Raw genomic sequence first — 21739 nt, 5'->3', positions numbered from 1 at the left:
AAAGGGGCACTTAAACAATAAAATGCTGAGTATTACTGTCATACACAACAAAATATCCAGGCCTCAAAGAAAAATTACTCTGCTAACTGTGTGAAATGTAAATCTACCTCCTTCAGTCTGCACAAATGATAGGATGAGCCCTGCTCTAGCGTAGTGTAACTAAGGCATCCTGGGTATGTGTGACTAATTCATTGAAGAAATCCATTATGTGTGACTTAAATACAATATATAAAGAGCTTAAAGTTTAGCTTTAGCTTATTAGTGTGTAACAAGCAAGACAATGCCTAACATCCCCATAAACAGCTGATTAAACTGAGGGAAGCTTGTTTCAAATTTCTTTTTACTTTATACTTAATATGAAAGAGTACAGTGCAACAATATACAGGGTTTCTATTAGACAGCTGTGGCACAGAGCAACTACATGACCCAGGTGAGTTGTTTATCTTTTAACAGGATCTTGATACACCCAAGGATGGCTTTCCCATACTCAAATCATGTAGTATATATCCACATGGCAGTGCCCTGGTATGTGTATGGGGAATGTGCATTGATATCCCGCCAGATCTCCCAAAGATCAAACCATATTGATTGTTTACTGCACAGTACTTAATAAGGTTTTTCAGGGCGCTGAGAATCCATGCGCTGTTGATATCTCTGTTTCTATATAAGAATTTCAATACAGATTTGCAATATTACCTCTTGACTAATAAAAATAAACTTCTAATCATTTAAACTTTTAAAGGAACAGTATAGCCCCTTGTTCAACATAAGTGCAATGAATAGGGCTTGTGCTAAACATACTGTTTGCCTGTTGTTTTAACCATGGAAAAGCTATGGATTATGTTATTTCTTGATCTAAATAGGACCAACAGGTAATATTGATGTTACCCAATGTTTGGTCTTTGTGGGGTAGATAATTAGATTAACAGTGCACTGTTAATGACCCTGCATAATGGATTCCTGCTAATAAAATAGTCACAACAAAGGGTGAAGTTAGGGGGTATCACAAGGACCAAACATGCAATAGTTTTAGCTTCCCTGCAGGGAGAATTTAATAGGGCAAAATGGACATCTGACCAGAGTCCACTGTGCTATGTCTTTAGTTTTTTTTTTTAACCTTCCTCCATACTTCCCATGCCACTGTCGCTGCCACGGCCTTCCTCACCCCAGCCATTTTGACTTTTCTGTACTTCAGAGAAAAGTGCACTAATAAACACACAGGGGGTTTCCCCACTTTAAATTACCATGTTGTGCCAGCGCATCTTTTGGAATTGCATTGTTGGATCTTTGCCCAGGGCCTACCAAGGCCTTAAAGCGACCCTGATAGCAATGTAAGGGCAGTCACATTCACCTGCACAGCACAGACATACCCATGCACAGCACAGTTACGAAGTGACAGAGACGAGAGAAGCACTTCACTATATATTGTTTATCAGGGCTAATGGGCCCAAAGCTGCATTTACTGCATTAATAGTGTCTGAATAAGCACTTTTGCTAATTTTTGGCTTTTTAAAGACAAGTGTGGGTAATGAGTTCTAACCCAAGTTTACTGTATTTGGCCTCTGTGGGGTAATTTGCAAAAACTGGAAATCTGGAATTTCTATATTTAAAAAACAAAATATTTGTATATTTTAGAATTTGTATAATTAAAAAACGAAATACAATTGACAGTATGCCACTCAAACAGCATCCTGGAAAAAATGAAATTATGCTGCTATGGGGGAGTCAGTCTGACACCAACATTGTGGTACCCAGGGCCCATGCATGGTGCACTTGCACCTATGGCATCCATCAGTGCAGTCATTCTGTGGTGAACTAGAGCATTTAAAATGTAAAACCTGTATAATGAATAAAGTAAACCTTGTTAATATCAATAAATAATTCCTGTCCCTAAAATATTTTTTTAAATGAATATTTGTTGTTTCATGTATATATATTTGGGTTATGATTATAAAGGAGAGACGCTCATAGAGCTCTTTTTCCCACAGGAGTTGGAATTAGCCCACTGGATGTCAACAACTATGAATTCCATTCCATTCTTGGGCAAAGAGGATTCGGCAAAGTTACACAGTTAATTAAGGTTGAAAAAAGACCAAAGCTTATCAAGTTCCCTTCCAAGCGAACCCCAGTGCACACACAGACCCACACCGACCTATCTATACACTCACATACATAAACTACATATACCAACATCAATACTAATTGCAGATTCCAGTATCACAATAGCCTTGGATACTATGCTTGTTTAAGATATCATCCAGGCCCCTCTTAAAGGCATTAACAGAATCTGCCATTACATCACTTGGAAGGGCATTTCCCAACCTCACTGCCCTCACTTTAACAAAACACCAATGCTGCTTCAAATGAAACTAAAACTGCATTACAAGTGAATGACTGGTTTTCCAACACAGATAATTTAGCATTGTAATATATAGGGAACTATATGCTTTATGTTTTTATAGATATTTCCTGAAATCTACATCATTAAGTTGAACATTATGTAATCTTAATTTCAATTATCTTAATGGTTTTAAATGTTATTTGAATGAACATATTTCTACTTCTCCCAGAGTTCAGTTCTTTGCTCTTTCTACCTAATAAGTGTATTGGTAGGACTGATTGGTAGTTTCCCTACAAGAAAATCTGTAATACCCATTTCTCTATGGCTTTTTCGGGTTATGTTGGCTACATTTACCAACTGGAAGCCAAATGTGGCCATGTAAGTCGTAAAGAAGGGACATGAATGCAATTACAGCAGCATCCAGATAGAAGCCAGTGTGCTCATGATGGCTGATCAAAGCCCATTCCTGTTGCCAAGGTTATGAGGCATTTGAAACTCAGGTACCAAACTGGGACAGTATTGGCATTTATTCAAGTTTGTGCCATCGCTTCCACACTTTTTATTACTCTGTATAACCAGCGCCATGTTTTCCTCGTTATAGAGGACCTGAGTGGGGGCAGCATTGCACATCACTTGGATTTATACAGGAGCCCAGAGACAGACTGCTGTAAGTGATATGGGGGGATTTTAGGAAAAGGCAATTGGATAAAAGAAATTTTTAGCACTTTCACATTGCTTCCTTTAATTTGATGCAGTTTAAATGTTTCTATATCTGTTTGACCTATTTTATGTAACTCTAGAAATACTTTTCTTTTCTAAATAACAGAGATTGCAAGCCTGACAACATCCTGCTGGACCAAGATGGCCATGTCAAAGTATCTGACATTGGCCTGGCAGTTCCAAACATGTTTGGCGACAGGACTATCACCGGACAGGGAATGGACATTGGGGTACATGGCCCCAGAGGTTAGCAGCGCAATTCCAGTACATTTGAAGCATACAATCAGTAACAGAATCCCATCTTATCAAATGTACAAATATTTGGGCATCAGTATGATAGTAATATGTAATTAATATTTAGTAGTTAGTAATCCGTGCATACTGTATATCTGTATGTAATTATTCACTTGCCATTGATAGTCGTCATTCAAGTCTGTTGCTAAATATATTATATTTATATTATATTTAGTTCTAATAGCCAGAACTGTAGAACTAAGAGATTCATTCCCACTACACATCTCTTTACTTCTTTCTCTGTACTATTAGTGCATTGTTTCTATTAATAGATCCCAGAAATAAAATCATGTAATCAGTTCCTTTAAAACTGTAGGAAGGAGGAGTTCATTCAGAGCATTTTTGAATTTTGGTATTCACTTTGTTTTCAAGTTTGCAAATGCAGAGATACAATGCTGCAGTGGATTGGTGGTCACTTGCAATCATCATCCGTTAAATGCCTTTTGTGTATTCCCCCTTTTATGAAGGCAATATTGGGGAGAAGATAATTAACTCTACTCTCAATGATGAGCCCAGGATTCCTAGTTGGCTGAATAAAGATCTGAAGTTAATATATATTACAATTCCCTCCCTGCTATTGGCAAACTGATTGTGCATAAGATTAATGAAAGCTATGACTTGTAGGCTTCCTGTGTGACCCACATGGTATAAAATGGTCTGTTCAGAGCTCAATTCTAACTAAAGAAAGAATTGGGCTAGAAATGCTGTAATATGTGTTTTGGACTTCTGTACCAGGCCAATGCGACTACAAACCATTAGCAGGGAAGATCTGTGCTTCCAAAGATGCCCCAGTAGCTCCCATCTTCTTAACTGCAGTTTCACCGCACTGCTTAGGGCTCAACTCACCATATACTGTATACACAGCATATAAATGTCACAATACAAGGCTGAATAGTAATTAATTCACATTCCATGGCATCTCACAAACAATTCTACGAATTGAATAATCAGCCCTGTTACATCAGCTTCCATGACATGTCCATCAATTTTAACCATTTATACCTAAGTGAAACTTGACTAACTGCCAGTTTATCCAATGAAAGACAAGTAACCCCAGTTGAAGCCTCTCCGATTTGCAGCAGAAGAGGGAAAAATCGTTCCAGACTCCAAGAACAGACCAGTCCTTTGATCAACTTTTTACTAAGAGCTATTTTCAGTAACCCTGTATTTACCCACTAGCTAAAAAGCCATCCAACCCCTTCTGGAATCTATCTCATGTATTTGTAAGAGATAATTCCAAACTTCACCGCTTGTACTGTAAAAATTGGCATTATATCATTACAATGTGACTAAGACAAGAATTATGATTTGATTTCTTTAAACTTGATACATTATTGTTAGAAATATCATTGCTGGATAATGCTGTAGATTTCTGAATATATCATATTATGGCATTAACATTAAGGGCAGTGTCAAACTTAACATTTGCTGATGTAGATATGCCAATGAATAAAAGGACTAATCTTTTCCTGCCAAATCTAAAGTTGCACTGACTGATTAACCTAACAGCACACACAGGGGGTGCAAAAATGACCAATGTATGTACTAAAAGGTGGACAAAAAAAGATCGGCTGAGTGTGACACTGTCATTGGAACTATACTTTTTCCATTAAACAGGAAAGGAAAAGAACTTTTGTAGTACAGAGCTATATTGTACTTCACTAACAAGGCTTATAAAATATGATCAGAAAACCTATATAGAAATATATTAGGTCTAATTAGATCCGCTGACTAGTTAGCAAATCCAGTTGCTACAGTTGACCTCCAATTGTGTGTGTCTGTGTGGTTGTGTCTGTCTGTGAGGGCCAAATAAGAGGCTTTTTCACAGGGAATCGGGCTGTTTGTGGCTAGCTTAATAACATGTCTTAATAGGAATAAACCCAGAACATATCTATGCAGTTTAATCATTGATGTCTGCTATAGAAGCAAATGTGTCACTATTTTTAGTACTCTGCATGGAAAGACTTCTGGAATGCTGAAATATAGAAACATACACTATGAAACTAAAATGTATTTGAAAAAATGTTGGCAAAAAAACTAATCAGCTTTAGGTTTTTTTCTTTTTTCAAACTCACTTAAGACAGACAAAGATTTGAACATTTTTAAATGCGCTCTGATTTTCTGTTTTCTCAAGCTTTTACAGATTCATTGTGTCTTTAAACTTGATCTTTTAAATGGTATGCTTTTTTTTGCATCACAGCACCTGATAAGAATATAAATCGCAGAAAAAGCCAAATCCTTCCTTTGAAGTTCCAGTCTTTAAAAATGGTTTGGCCGCTAGAAACCCCTAAGGGCGTGTATGTTTTTTTTCCTTCTCTTTCAACCCTTTCCCTGAATGACTAAAGGGCTGGATCATTTTATGGGCGGCTGCACCAAATTTGAAAGTTGTCTGCATAGGAAGGAATGACAACTAAACTGAAACTAGGGTCATGGCACCAATTGTCTACTGGGCCTTGGTCCTTTAGTTTACACACAATGCTGGCATTATCTGCACAAACAATGGCAGAGGAGTTTGGAAATTAGCACTCCTTCAACTGCAAGGTCCAGTCTTTTCCCAAAGCTGTTTCAATGCTAGATCAGCATTTTAATTTCTCCAATTGAGAGAACTTTCACTGAAGGGTCAGTGACTTTCATTAACTACTATGATATGGTGAAAACAGTACTAATTGCAAGTTTAGACAAAAACAACCTAAAGTAGCAATTAAGTGGCTGATACAGACATTTATGAAATTTATGAAGAATAGGAAGGTGATACTGAAAGCATACACAATACACAATTAATGTCTCAGCTTTCTCTATAAGACTCCTCACATCAGGGGCGGGCATAGGACGCACGGTCGGCCACTCCGACCTTGCACCTACCCCCCCTCACGTGTGCTTTGGTGCGCATGCGCAGTTCCCACGTGAAGGAGGTGGGTTGGAAGGGAAATGGGATGCGATGCCCCACCGCATAATAACAAGCGACAGGGGCAATGACAAAGGAGCACGGACTAGGGGTGTCCGGAGAGGCTCCTGCCTGGCTCCCCCCAATCGTTGCCCCCTAGGCAGCTGTCTCTTCTACCTACCCACTTTTAGGAGATAAAACATAAAAGGCATGCATTTCTCTAATGGTACAAAACCTAGTTTTGTACCATTTTCAGACAGTGTGTGGGCTCTGGATTATTGGACCTGATAATTTTCTTACCATGGCAATCCGTACAATTGGTGTCTGCTAAATATTTCATGTTCAAAACATCCTCCAATTTGTATTTTAAAAGCTTTATCCTACAACTGAACGTTAGTTTTAGATCATTGCATTTAAGCGAACGACCAATATCCGACCATATGCCAGAAGAAGACTAAAGTATGAACTTGTATGGCCATCCTAAGGGTGAAGACACACAGAGCTACTAGTAGCAGCTACTTGTCATACAAAAATAGATAATGCTGATAATTTACTGATAATTGTCTCTATGTGTGTTTTAGAAGAGGCAATACTCAGTATTGTTAGTGGCAGTGTATTTTCTGGCATTTAGCAGCTACTAAGTAGTATTGTGTATCTTCGCCCTAAGGCTTATGACACAGAGATGTATTTTGCTGTAGTTCTCTCTAGGCGAACCACAGTGATTAAAGGGCTAAATTTACTGAGAGGTGCTACCAATTCATCTGAATGAGAAACAAACTACATAAGAGAGAAGCTTCTACCAGAAGGAGGAGATTGCTCAGGAATTTGTAATTCAACATACCTGGGTACCCCAGCCTCTGCTGTAAAAAGTGCCTTTCCCACTGAGACTAAGGAAAAGCTGCTGTTAGAGAACATGGTGTTGTGATTAGTGCAGTTCTCCTTATAAGGACCATGACAACATAAGATAAAGTATAAGTATCACTACAAACAAGTGTTTCTCAAATAAAAAAATGCCTATTAAGGATACATACGTTATAATAAACTACCTGTAATGTTGTAATGTGTTTAGTGTTAATGCACTTTGGGAAGCAACAAATAAACTGCATTTCTATGAATTGTTTATGTCCCCAAGTTGTGCTTCAGTTGGTAATTAGCTTAAAATTCTCCTTAGATATTTAGGATACTTTCAAACAAATGTTCAAAATATAGTTTAAAACAGTCAAATACTTGTAAAAAAAGACATTCAATGAATTGCACTAAACTTCAGGTCATTCTAGTTAAGTTCATGGGTATAGGCAATTCTCCACAACTGTAAAAATGTAGTTTTCACTCTTTTTTTTTACATCACTTACTGTAACGTTTATTGTCCACATCATTTTGATTATGATTCTCTTCTGTCAAAATGATTTGTCCTTCTAAGAATGAAAAGAGTTTCTGCAAATTATATCACAGCAAATGGTGTGATAAAGCTTCACAAGTGGTAATCCCTTCTGCTGTTACCAGACACAAATTTTTAGCCTTGTTGCTTTTGACAGGCCCAGCTGGGGTTTCTTTTTAAGAGGAAGACCCCTCCTTCCTTTACTGCCATCTGTTCAAGTGTTTCATGCTCAGCCTAACATATTGTAGTGCAGAGCGTGAGGGATGGGGCACATATTTTTACGGCTGGTTGGCTGAGGATGGCCTGCAGGTGCCATATCTATGTTGTATCAGGTGATAGGCTGGGTGAGAACTCAGAAGGGCAGGAGTAAAAGCAAGCATGGGAAGGTATGTTCTGTCCTCTTTTGACACTTCTAAAAACTGTTGCTTTACTCTAACTACTGCACTTGTGTGGGGAAAAGCTGGACCACTGACTACCGATACAATGTTTCAGTGATACAAAAAGTCAGGGTAACTAGATACTGTTTTCAACAGCAATTGCAAATAACTTTAAATAATTGGCGTTAATATATCATCAAAAGTATGTGTAATTAATTTTTCAGCTAAGTATAAATATATTTACACATATTTCTTTATAATTGAGATGACATGATTTTAAAAAGTACTTTTTCCCTCCAGAGAGAATTGCCCTAATAGGGGAGAGTATTTTTCAAAGCATGACTTCTCACTTTCACTCACTAATAAACATACCTCCAAAAATAATGCACAAATGAAGAAAGAGAGAGGTGGACTTTCACTTTGGTGAAGTGTGGTATGTTCTACGCTTTGTAAATACCCCCCATGGGGTGACATAGGGCTTTCTATGTAGGAGACTTCTGATTGGACAGGCTCCTCACACAGAGAACCACTGCACTGGTCCTTCATTGTGTTTGCTCTAATATAATTTCTGTTAGCAGGGTCCTTTATAATATCTGGAGCTGCTATTTAGGGTCTTGTAGTGCTGGGTGACACAGCAGGACTTAAGATTTATTGGACATTTTTTTACTCAATTTACTCAAAACACCATCTGGAAACATCAAATAATTAAGATGGCCATACATGTTGCAATCCACTAATTTGGCAAGGACAACAAGCAGGTCTTCTTCCGATATGCCCGTCTAAAGTTGGTCTATTGGTCTAATTCGATCGTTCGGCCCTAGCGCCAAACAATCAAATTAAATGGTGCGTACAGGGCTGCCATCAAGGGGGCACAGGGGGGACACTCGTCCCAGGCCTGAGCATTTTTTATCGTTAAAAGGAGCTGGATGCTTGGGGCGCCCTGGGGGAAGCAGGAGGATGCTGGTGGAAGCTGGAGAATGCTTGGGGGGCCCTGGGGGAAGCAGGAGGATGCTGGGGGAAGCTGGAGGATGCTTGGGGGGCCCTGGGGGAAGCGGGAGGATGCTTGGGGGGTCCTGGGGGAAGCTGGAGGATGCTGGGGGGAAGCTGGAGGATGCTTGGGGACCCTGGGGGAAGCAGGAGGATGCTGGAGGATGCTTGGGGGCCCTGGAGGAAGCAGGAGGATGCTGGGTGAAGCTGGAGGATGCTTGAGGGGGCCCTGGGGGAAGCTGGAGGATGCTTGGGGGGTCCTGGGGGAAGCAGGAGGATGCTTGGGGGGCCCTGGATGAAGCAGGTGGATGCTGGGGGAAGCTGGAGGATGCTTGGGGGGCCCTGGGGGAAGCAGGAGGATGCTGGGGGAAGCTTGAGGATACTTGGGGGGGCCCTGGGGAAGCAGAATGATGCTGGAGGATGCTTGGGGGGCCAAGGAGGAAGCAGGAGGATGCTGGGGGAAGCTGGAGAATGCTTGGGGGCCCTGGGGGAAGCTGGAGGATACTTGGGGGGCTCTGGGGGAAGCAGGAGGATGCTGGGGAGAGCTGGAGGATGCTTGGGGGGTCCTTGGAGAAGCTGGAGGATGCTGGGGGAAGCTGGAGGATGTTTTGGGGGCCCTGGGGGAAGCAGGAGGATGCTTGGGGGCCCTGGAGGAAGCAGGAGGTTGATGGGGGGGAGCCGAAGGATGCTTGGGGGGCCCGGGAGGAAGCAGGAGGATGCTGGGGGGCCCTGGAGGAAGCAGGAGGATGCTGGGGGAGCAAAGGATGCATGAGGGGCCCTGGAGGAAGCAGGAGGATGCTGAGGGGAGCTGGAGGATGCTTGGGGGGCCCCGGAGGAAGCGGGAGGATGCTGGGAGGGAAGCCGAAGGATGCAGGAGGACACAGGGGAGCGTGAGGAAGCAGTAAGGAAGCAGCGGGGAGCGGGCCATAGTATGAGTACACTGGGGGAGGATCACCAATGTTTAAGGGGGCCCTGGGCTGACTAGAAATGTTTTAGGGGTACATGCCCTGGCACCAATGCAAAATGTAACCCCTGGCCACCAATGTTTTAGGGGGGTCTTGGATATCAATGTTTTAGGGGGCCCTGGCTACCAATGTCTGTGTGACCTTTGTATTAATGGGAGGGGTCACTGGGGAGAGGGGCCATTGGGGGCATGGGAGGAGGGGGGCCCAGAAAATTATGTTGTGAGGGGCCCATGGTTTCTGATGGCAGCCCTGGGTGCGTATATGGGCTGTCAGACCAAGGACTGCATCAACAAGCTTACTGTATGCAGTCCCTAATCCGATGGGAAGTTCAAACCTGTCTAATCGTGATCTGGGCAATTTTAAGCTAGGTGTCACCAGAACCAGCAACTGAAATCTGCCCATGTATGGCCACTGTTATGCACATTTCAGGTTTTATTAATGTCCTTGTTAGAAGAGGAAATATGAGCAAACTCACCCATTACTCATATTTACTCACAACTGCATCCCCCATGTTTAAAACAATTTTAAATATTAAAAAAAAATGTAATGTGCTGATGCATCGGCATATAAGGAATTGAATGAGCTTAACAATTAGAACAATAGAAAGGCACCAATCTGGTTTCTGGCCTCTCCCATGCCCTCTGTTTAATCAGCCAGTGGGATGATTTAAAGGACACATAACCCCCCCCTAAAAAATGTAATCAGAGAACAGCCTCTTTAACATTTTTAAATACCTGCCACTCCTGTTGGAGTAAGGCTGCTGCATCCCCTTAATCTGTTGGAATTCCTTATTCTCCTCTAACCCACTCTGCCCCCCCCTTAGGAATTAACTTTGGCTCTTGGCTTACTGAGCATGCTCAGTTCTTCTCAGCTCAGGTCACACACCCTCCAATATAGCAGCCAATGAAGAGATGGCACTTCTGGTTTCCATAGAAACTCTGCTCTAGCTGTGCTCTCCAATGTTTTTTCTCCTAACCTCCTCTCCTGGGCTCAGCCTAACCATTACAGCTCTCAATCCAAGCAGGACTTTTTTCAAAGTAAGTTCTCCCTGTGTAAGCCTGCATTAAATTTAGGGCAGGGGTGGGCAAACTTTTTGGCTCGGGGGCCACATTGACTTTTAAAATTTGACGGGGGGCCGGGCCAGCACCAGATGCATACATATCAAACTTAAACCTTAAAAAGGCATTACAGTGTTAATACTTACATTCACTTTTAGTGGGAACAGTGTTGTTGATCACCCTTTTTTGCCAGTGCATCGAAGTCTGGTATTAGTTTTGTTGTGGCAATTCTCAAAACAGATCTGAGGTGTTCATCACTCAACTGGGATCTGTGGGGTGCCATCATATTGCCCCAAGCCCACAGTCTGTACCTGTGCCAGCAGCAATCATATTGCCCCCAAGCCCCAATCTGTACCTGTGCCAGCAGCAATCATATTGCCCCAAGCCCCAATCTGTACCTGTGCCAGCAGCCATCATATTGCCCCCAAGCCCACAATCTGTACCTGTGCCAGCAGCCATCATATTGCCCCCAAGCCCACAGTCTGTACCTGCGCCAGCAGCCATCATATTGCCCCCAAGCCCACAATCTGTACCTGTGCCAGCAATCATATTGCCCCCAACCCAAGCCCACAATCTGTACCTGTGCCAGCAATCATATTGCCCCCAAGCCCACAATCTGTACCTGTGCCAGCAGCCATCATATTGCCCCCAACCCAAGCCCACAATCTGTACCTGTGCCAGCAGCCATCATATTGCCCCCAACCCAAGCCCACAATCTGTACCTGTGCCAGCAGCCATCATATTGCCCCCAACCCAAGCCCACAATCTGTACCTGTGCCAGCAGCCATCATATTGCCCCCAAGCCCACAATTTGTACCTGTGCCAGCAGCCATCATATTGCCCCCAACCCAAGCCCACAATCTGTACCTGTGCCAGCAGCCATCATATTGCCCCCAACCCAAGCCCACAATCTGTACCTGTGCCAGCAGCCATCATATTGCCCCCAACCCAAGCCCACAATCTGTACCTGTGCCAGCAGCCATCATATTGCCCCCAACCCAAGCCCACAATCTGTACCTGTGCCAGCAGCCATCATATTGCCCCCAACCCAAGCCCACAATCTGTACCTGTGCCAGCAGCCAGCTTCAGAACTTTCAAGGGTTTGCAACGCTCCAGCTCTCTATTTGAATGACGCTGTACGCGCGCTATCCCCTACTGCGCTCTGACAAACAGGGCCCACCAATCAGAGACGCCGCCGGCGCCCATGTGATGGGAGGAAGCAGCCCAGCTGCCATTTTTGACACTGGAGGTATTTTTTTAACTAGCAACTTTGGATGGCTTTGGCGGGCCGGATTGAAATCGTGAACGGGCCGGATGTGGCCCGCGGGCCGTAGTTTGCCCACCCCTGATTTAGGGTTTACATGTCCTTTAATGACTGATCCAAGAATACATGGGCAAATTTTCCCGAAATTTCCTCCATGTTATCTGTTTGATCAACCCATTGGCCAATCCAAATCAGTACAGTTTATTAGTGATTAGACAGTTGATTTGCGAAGTTTGTGAAGTTTGCGAAGTTGTGAAACCCATTGAAGTCAAAGGCGATTTTGTCGCTTTCTTTTTTTTTATGTAAAATAAATTGAGTCAATAGGTGTTTTTGTCTCAAGTTTTTTCTCATGCCAAATGCAGTCAATGAAAGTTTTTTCTTATTCCAAATACACTGAAGTAAATGGGAGTTTTTTCTGAAGTTTTTTTCTCCAAATGCATTAGAGGGTGTTTTTTCTCATGCCAAATGCAATAAAGTCAACAGGCATTTTTTTTTTGGTGTAAAAAAATCCCTGATGGCGAAACGTGGATTTCATCACCAATCCATGCCTGGTGCAATAAATTTGCTCATCCCTACAGTATAGCCAACTATGTGAGGCTTGCACTAAATATTTAATATCTATCCAATGGTCCAGCCAGAAAAGTAGAAGAATAAATATTAATGGGGACGGTGCGAGGCAAGCATAAAACATGGCACAGAATTTAGCTGGCCCTGACTATTGCCTGTCAACCATTTAAACATGATCACTTTCAAGAACTTCAGCTAAAGGTATGGAAACTTTTATTTTATGAATATACTTTTTTTTGCATAGGAGTGAATTTTCTATAAGTATATATTTTACATTTTAAAAATGTACATCTACATATACCCAGACCCCTGAAATGACAGTATAAAAACATTGTCTGTTTTTCTGTAGGCTGTTAAAATACATTTGCCTTTGCACCTCTTACTTCCTGGACAAGAGAAAATATTCTGTTCTGTGTGACACAGCAAGTAGTTAGTGTCTCAAGGCAAAACATACCTAAACCCTTTCACATGCATATTCTTTCATATACTATGAATTTTTATTTCAACACTTGCATTAAATTATGGGTAGTCTGCACCACGTTATATATATTTATTTGTGTATATAGTAAAGATCTCCTGCACTGTTTTACATTGAATCGTAGAACAGTGACTGAACGTGGATGATTCTGTTTGTCACATTTAGTGATGCATTATAAAGAAAGAAATACTAAGGAAAAGCTTCACTACTAAGCCAACAGCAACATGAAAAAAGAAAAAAAATGAAGAATGTTATCCAGTAGTAAAAAGAACACCTAAGATTTTTTATGTAGTAAAAAAAACAACAGATTTTTTTTTGGAGCTGGGCTATCAGTGGCTGAAGATCAGTTTAATGCCCATGTTTGTTCTTTTTCATCCTCTTTATCAAATTACTAACCAAGATAAACTACACATTTGCCTTAGTACAGAAACCGAAAGCAACCAGGCTTTCTTTATTTCTGTTTGCCTAGACTGAAGATAATTTATAATTGGCTATATATTTGGCTTTTGGCACCAGAAAATATTTACTTTGGCAACTATAATTCAAAACTGCAGTAGAAAAGTTGTGGAGAAGGGGCATGGTGGCAGGGTGCCCCTATTGTTTTTTTTTTTTAAATATGTGGTTGATAATAGTTTTGGAGGTAAGATTATAAAAATATTTATTTTTCTTTTATTCAAAGAAGGCAAAATTTGTTGCAAGGTGTTGCACTGCTGGCTTGTGGAGAGGTGGCATAGAACATATCTTAATTAAAACACAGTTTCATGCACTAGGATTTTTTAAGTTGCTTGGGCTAGAATTTGAAAGAAAAAATTCCCAGCCATAATATGAGTAGACATGATGATCTAGTAGACTAGAATCGTGAGGGAAGGTAATTGGCTCAAGTCTGGCAGTTCTGCAAAGCTTATCCTCTGCTTTTGATATTATTGAACATTTCATTCTAATGCAATTCTCTATTCTCTATACACCCATTTGATAAAAGCAAAACATAAATGCAACTTGCACAGGATTTAACAAAGTAAGTGCAATTTATAATGTGCATTTGTAAATCACATGCAGCTTGAGGTGTATGCTTCTCAGCAGGCATCCACGAATACTCTGAGTATTTTGTGTAATAAATGTGGCCATGTTACACACCTTGAACCCCCAGTACATAATAAACTTTTCTTCTAGAAAATTTATGTAGGGACCCATAGGGTTAATATGCCCCTATGGCTTTTAACCCTACAACTTCCTTAGTTTATGCTATTACTGGGCAAAGACCCATGTATCTAGTTTATCTTTTATAATATGTCTTATTGGTTTACAGGTTGACTCCACCCTTTGAACTCCAATATAGTGTTTAGCAAAGGGGTGAGTCTTCCTCTTTGACTTCCATTGTGTCTCAGTGGAAGGTCCACTGAGCCTGGGATCAACAGGGCCCCAGTAAAGTCATCTCTAGAGTATCCATCTACACTCTAGTGAAGTCGGGGACGGGGACCTCGTGAACGAGGACCAGTTAGATAGTTACTCTTGTGGAGCACTTTCTAGGAAAGTGAGATAGAGAGGGAAGGCAGCAAGCAGTTTTGGCTCCACCAAGGAAAGTAGCTGAAAATACTCTTCCATGCAGGCACTGTTGCCTTAGCATAGAGCCACGGTTAAGATATAGGAGTCTGGCAGTATTTAAACCCTGATCCACAGTCGGCTGTAGGACTCAGGTATTCATTCAGACTAATTTCCATAGGGGTGCCAAGCTGACCAGGTGCATTTACCCTGCCCATTCTCCCAAAGAGGTGGGATAAACTGGTGTGCGTCCTCTCTTGTTGTCCTCAGGGAGTACCACTATCATATATCATCTGTTTCGTGAGTATATTTGATAACCCTGCATCTTGATTTGTCTCTGACAATAAACCCAGTTATTATTTGTTAAACTGCAAGAACCTTCTGACGTGCATTATTTGCTAAACTGCGCACAGCTACAGTAAGCTGTAGTTGCACTACACCCCTGGTTACTTCCATATAGTGAAGGCCCATCCTGAAGGATTGAGTCGCATGTACCCCATGTTCTAACCTATTCTAGCTGGTGCTTGACTGTTTTACAGCCAAATAGGGGTTACATGTATGTGACAAAAAACATACACCACTACATTTACAATAATATAACATTATAATAATAATATAATTATATTATTATTAATATATTATTATATTATATTATAAATATAATATAATAATAATATTACATTCAAAAATTATGATTTTTGTTCTGAAAAATTATTTGTTTTCCTAGTTTACTACATATTACATTCTCGCATAGGTGAAGCACTGATTTCACTTATGAAGTATCTGGTTTCCTGTCAGACAAATGGTCACTCCAACCTAACAATGTGTAACAGACTAAAATATGACTTCTAAATAGCTTTAATTTGATCCATTGACTTACCCGTCCCACACATTTCCAAATGGCTGATATTCTTGTAAAGTAAGCCATTCTAAAATAAAGACAAAACATTTTTATTTATACAAGAAAGATAAATATTAAAATCTAATAATGCAAAGAAGAAGCAGTATATCATGAATTGATTAGTTTGAGGTGCAAACGCAGTGTGCAAAGTGAAATTTTGACTGCAAGTCATCATGTTTTTTCCCCATAATTCTGGCATCAATGTGGTTTTGATGGGGAGAAGCATATGACTCTATGGTGGCCAATGCCTTAAGACTCACACAGCTTGTGCTCTTCAACGTGAACTGGAAGCAAACTGCGCAGAAACTCTTTAGTGTTTTGATGTTGCCAAATATGAAGCTTGGCATCAAAATGGAGTTGGCACCATGTTTTCTTAGGTGCAAGTTCACCAGATCCATTGGCACATGTCTTTGAGAGGAGCAGTAGCTGTAGGGTTCCCCTGCGTTAATAGGTGCATTTCATGTGATTCTTAAAAGGCGATAGAAGTAGCGGCGCTGAGCGACAGGACCGCTCCTGCCATGAGGCAAAGTGAGAACCTTTTCTCAGATGATAGAGAGCGGCTAGCTACCAGGGGATGGCAAAAAGTCACCTTTGGTAACTTTAAGAGCCTAACTTTTGCATTAAGTGCATTAAAATGTCAGTATAACATTTAAAATAGACCAATTTTTATGTTGCCCTAATAATCAAGACCATACCAAATACCTGTATTAATAAAAGACCTTTATAATTAATTGCATTGCACCTTTGTAGAGATGCAGGAACCACTTAAAGCGGTACTGACACTAAAAAACTACTCTTCAATCTTATCTAATCAAAATATTATTGTACATAAAGAGTTACCTTTAGGTCATGTTGATCATTTTTCACTGAAAGGGCTGCTTTTGTATGTTATTGACTGTCCCTTCTCAGCCTGGCAACTATAGCTTCTATTGCTACAGCTGCACAAATATGGCAGCCCTATCATAGAGGAACTTAAGGGTTCATATAGGTAATATAAAAGCACTGGGCAAATACATTTATGGAAAAAATTATAAAGAGCATGCAAAGACAATGTTATGAACTATAAAAAGGGTTTCATTTTTGGTGTCAGTATCTCTTTAAGATTTGTTCGCCTGAAACATTGAGCTTGGCATTTAAAAATCTGAATTTAATCCAGCGAAATAATCTTCAGTCACAAAGGAAAGGAAACAATTAGAATCCATTTTTTCTAACCCCCTTCTTCCTGTTGAATATTTTTGCAGGGTTGTTTGCTTGTCTAGTAAACGCTTACTGCAAAGGTAATCAGTGTTCTGTTTTACATTAGCTTGGCTGCTCTAGGGAGGCTCATGAAGGATTTCATTAGCAGCTCCTCCGCTAGAACCTGTGTTTTTATAGAGGTTGTTTATCTTTCTTATGCCTTAGGGCTTGTGGGTCAGAAACTAGTGGTGGGGGTTGCAGTACTTCAGAATTCCCTCCAAAAATCCTTTGCTTCCTATAATAATAAGTACATAAATATATCTAGCTTTACGTGCGCTAGTACTGTATACGCTTCCATGTCATAAAGGAACATGTGACTGTGCCCACAATTATGCACTATTTGTTATTCATGCTTTGAAGATATCTACTGTGCAGAAGTGTGTGTGTTTGGTGGTTTGCAGAAGTAATAAATAATCTGGAATATAAAACAGAAATAGTAGGGAAACCACCCAGTCCTACAATACTGCAAATATTTACATGATTTCATTTCAGAATGCTTCCGTGTAGCCTGAGGTGCATTTTTTTCTCTTTTTCAACGCTACCAAAATTAGACTATAAGATCAATAAGCCAAGAGACAGTTCTACACACAGCAGGAGGTAGAGTCTCGCTGTAAGAAGGGAGTTCCAAGTTCAATTCCTAGCATCTGGGACTATGAAGACTTGGTCCATTTGAGGACTGAATATGTCTGTAGACACAAGTCTTTCTACGACAGGGCAAGGGTGTCCTGCAAACTCTCACAGTAAAATTCTTCTGCCTGCATAAACTAAAGAGGCATTAAACCTAAGATATTAAATTGTATGAGTACTTGTCAAGCAATTGCAGGGAGAGGGGGGTTAGGGGTGTTTCAGATGCTCTAATGCTAATTGTTTGTGCTACCAAAAAGAAAAAAAAAATAGCATTTTCACAATTTCAACAATCCTTCCAATCCTTCCTCACTTTATCTCTTCACTTGTGTCTGGTCCTTTCCTCTGTTCTCCTTTATACAACCATAGTCCTTTTACACCACAACCACTGCCCTCTTTCATGGTAATCTTCTAGTTCCTTACCTCTGGAATTTCATCCCTTATTTCCTTTCTTAATGCCAGTGTCACACTTGACAGTTTCTTCCCTGGCATAGATACACCAAGGGAGGAAAGGCTTAACAGTCTGTCAGTACACTTACAAGCCGGATTTCAGCACAAAAATGTATACATTGTGTGTGCTGACAGGCTGATCCCGTGCCTGTCAATGCATACACATAATAGGGCGGACAGGAGCAGATTGGCCTTTTCTTCACTGGTGGAGGAAAACTCCAAGTGGCCTAAGAAACTGCCCGTCAAATGCAAATCCTACCTACTAGATCACTAATGGCACTAATGGTCAAGAAACCCAACCACTTTGAATGGCAAAATGGTATTACCCACCCATTTAGATTGTAATCTTTATGTTGCAGGTACCATATTTCTCCTTTATCTTACAACACATGGCATTTAATCTCTGTAACTGTGTATATTTATTTATTGTATTGTCATGTACTATTAATGTATAATAAAATATATATATTTTAAAATACATTAATACATACATACATACATACATACAAGTAAGTCTGCTTTGTGCAGTAAGCTACATGAACACCAATGCAGTCCCCTACACCAGTGATCCCCAACCAGTGGCTTGTGACAACAAGTTGCTCACCAAACCCCTTAATCATATTATAGAACTAAATTCCGATCTTAATTTAATCAGTAGATCACTGAAATAAAGAAAACTCTTGTGGCCCTTTTGCAATTTTGCTCTGCGTCTACATAAATTACCTGTTTTATTTTTTAGCACTAAAAGTCCATTTCAAAAAGGTTAAAAACTAAAAATTGCAAGACATTTGAAGCAATAATGAATAAATAAATACACAATATATTAATGGGTTAATATGTACATGTGCTGCAAAAAGAAAGAAGTTGCAGATAAATCACTATAGGAAATTTGATGATTCTTTCTTAACACGGTAATGTATTCAAGTAAGTGATCTGAAATTTCTGTAAACAAATATTAGATTAAAATCATTTATTTATGGCCTCCTTATGTGTCCACTCCTATTACGGCTTGCAGTGTTGTATTGTGTCTTTAAGATAGGGATTCTTAACTTATCAGTCAAGACCAAATATTGGGTCCCTATGTTGTTTAGGGTGGGCCTCCATGACCCCCTATAAGTATGTTACATATCTTCCTACTAAAGAAAATATTTTAAGAAAACAAATTCTAAATGAATTCCTAGCTTCAAATTTGGTCCCATGAGAAGAAAGTTTATTAAAACATGCTGTAAGAAAAAATGGGACTTAAATAGTTTATATATTAAATCAACATTAATAAATATAGTGGTCATAGAAAAATTATTTCATAGATAAGAATACAAGCTATTCAAGTTTCCTGCAGCTGTATTTACCTGCTAAAAATGTATATTACCATTAGTGATCATGGGGTTATATATTGTGCAGTGTTTAAATTGAGTCCTATTGAGTTACTGTAATTGTAATTATAAATAAACGGAATAGTAGTTTTCCTCTAAAACATCTACTAGGGCGGAATGTGGTTTACGTGTGGACATGTGTGCATACAACTGTTGAAATATTTTTATTACGCAGAGACATGGAGCTGTCAGCACACACATGGGGATAAAGCAGCAGGAATCCCTAGGAAGAAGATTAAATGTTATGGTAAGGGAGCAGTCCAGAGACACATCCTGCTGGCACTGAGTCCTTGAAGCGTGGCTGGCCTGTCATGGGTGATAACTTATTGCTATGTTGCCATTGCAAAAATGTGTTAAGTATTTGTATTGTAGCGTTCATACAAAGTTCCACAAAGGAAAAGTAAAGGAAGGGAAGAGGTTAAATTGGGGCCCAGCAGTTTGCTGCATTCAGCCAGCTTAACCATGCTATAGTGATATGTAAAACTGCATGAGAATCCATAGGTCAGAGTTCACTTGGGGGAGGAGGAAGGGGGAACAGTACTAGGTATGCTCCTGCTCATACCCATGAAATCCTATTTCCTTTTGTTTTCTCTGCCACTGTGAAATGTCATAGATGGCACATTCTAAGTAAATTAGGATTACATTGGCTAATGAACCATTTTAGCATTAAAAACTTTGTTGTAATCCACAAAATGCTTTGTGAGTTTAACAATCACTGAATGACTGTGCCGAAGCTCAACATCGCTATGCATTCAAACTATTTCACTACCTATAAATGACACACAAACATTAGGATAGTGCGACTGCACACATCAAAGCAAACGGAAATTATAAAGGTACATTTTCCCAATAAAATCTACACTTTTATGCCGCTGTTACCCCTACCCCTTTCTGTTTAATATATTACAGCTTAAAAAGAAAGAGGCAAATCCAACCATAGTTATTTATGTTCCAAATTCCAAAATTTTCGTACATGTAGACTAAACTACATGAACAGAATAAGAAGATGCTTACAGAATAATTCAGTTCATTGGTGGCTATTTAGCATAGCCAATTTTCTCGAATTATATATTGCTAAATATAATATTACTTTGTACAGAAATATGTCAAGAAATTGTCATTTAAATAATAGCATTATGTACCACAACTGAGTTTTTTGACCACAAATTGTTTCCCATTTTGTCATATTTTGGCATTCCTACAAACAATTTGATATAATGCCACTTTGACTACTATTTTTAACTGCTGGTAGATAAAACTGGATTGATGCCTCCCTTGTCAGGCAGAGTTTTTTTAATGATCGTAAATCATTCAATTTATACAGCTTTGATGTTACAGGAATTACTGAAATTGTGTGTTGTCTCCCCCAGCTGGCCATGATTGGTACTGTCAGGAAAAAGGTAAAAACCAACAACAAAGTTTTTGTTTTTTAAATAATTTTGCTCTAGAGGGGCAAGAGCTGTGTGAAACAAAATGACTTCCAGAACTACACTGTAATTGCACTGTGGAACCCCAGCAAAAAGAAATTATGATTAGTATACTAAGAAGACTTAGTATGTTGCACTAAGAAAGTTTATTGTACCCAATTGCGCTTGTAACAGAATAAGCAGGATGTGGGCAGGACATGGACATATAAGTACCAATGTGCAAAAGGAGCCTTGTACTTTTACTCTTGCTTCAAGGTGGGAACCTTGTGCCTCATATGATGGCATAATAACTAGAGCCGATAAAATCTGGGTGCAACCATGTGTACATGTTATTTGCACCTATTATAGCACATGAGGCCCTCTGATTTAAATGGGTATTTTGCCACATGGACATACATTTTTAGCATTCCAGTTGAAGGATTATAGGAATTCTATAAATGCCAAAGATAAAGAATTATAGGAATCTTTTACTTTTTCTCAGTATAGTAGCAGATAAACAGTTCTTGTTTTAGGACATACAGTATGTACACTGTACACAGTCCAAACATTTCCTTACATTTCCTTTCACTTAGGCCCTAAAATGTGCCTTGTACCTTGCCCTCAGTGTTAGCCCCTATCCAGAAAATGATGCATACTTTGACAGTAAGATGTCAAAGGGAACTCTTTAAATTTATAACACCTGGGTATGCATTCCTAAGCATAGCCAGCGTTTTGTGAGCACTGCAGATGTGTGTGTACTGAATGTATGGTACTGTGGTCAGATGGCATTCCAGTATCCCCACCCGTATAACATCCATGAAAATTCAACTCTGTAGGCCCTGTTTATCTTCCTTTGAAAAAGTCATAGTATATTACAGTATTTATCTGAGATCTGCT

General features: G+C 40.0%; 1 protein-coding gene across 3 annotated transcripts in view; it reads right to left on the bottom strand.

The window, feature by feature from the left end:
• The window catches only part of cdk15 (cyclin-dependent kinase 15), a 102180-nt gene that overhangs the window by 20491 nt on the left and 59950 nt on the right, over positions 1-21739 (bottom strand). For all 3 annotated transcript variants that reach the window (NM_001079451.1, XM_012970593.2, XM_031892754.1), the window contains 1 exon segment: positions 15733-15781. In NM_001079451.1, coding sequence (NP_001072919.1) covers positions 15733-15781 — 49 coding nt within the window.

This window comes from Xenopus tropicalis, chromosome 9, assembly GCF_000004195.4.
Source record: "Xenopus tropicalis strain Nigerian chromosome 9, UCB_Xtro_10.0, whole genome shotgun sequence".
Classification (NCBI taxonomy): domain Eukaryota; kingdom Metazoa; phylum Chordata; class Amphibia; order Anura; family Pipidae; genus Xenopus; species Xenopus tropicalis.
Note: the sequence above shows the minus strand (reverse complement) of the source record. Positions and strands in the feature narration are given on the sequence as shown.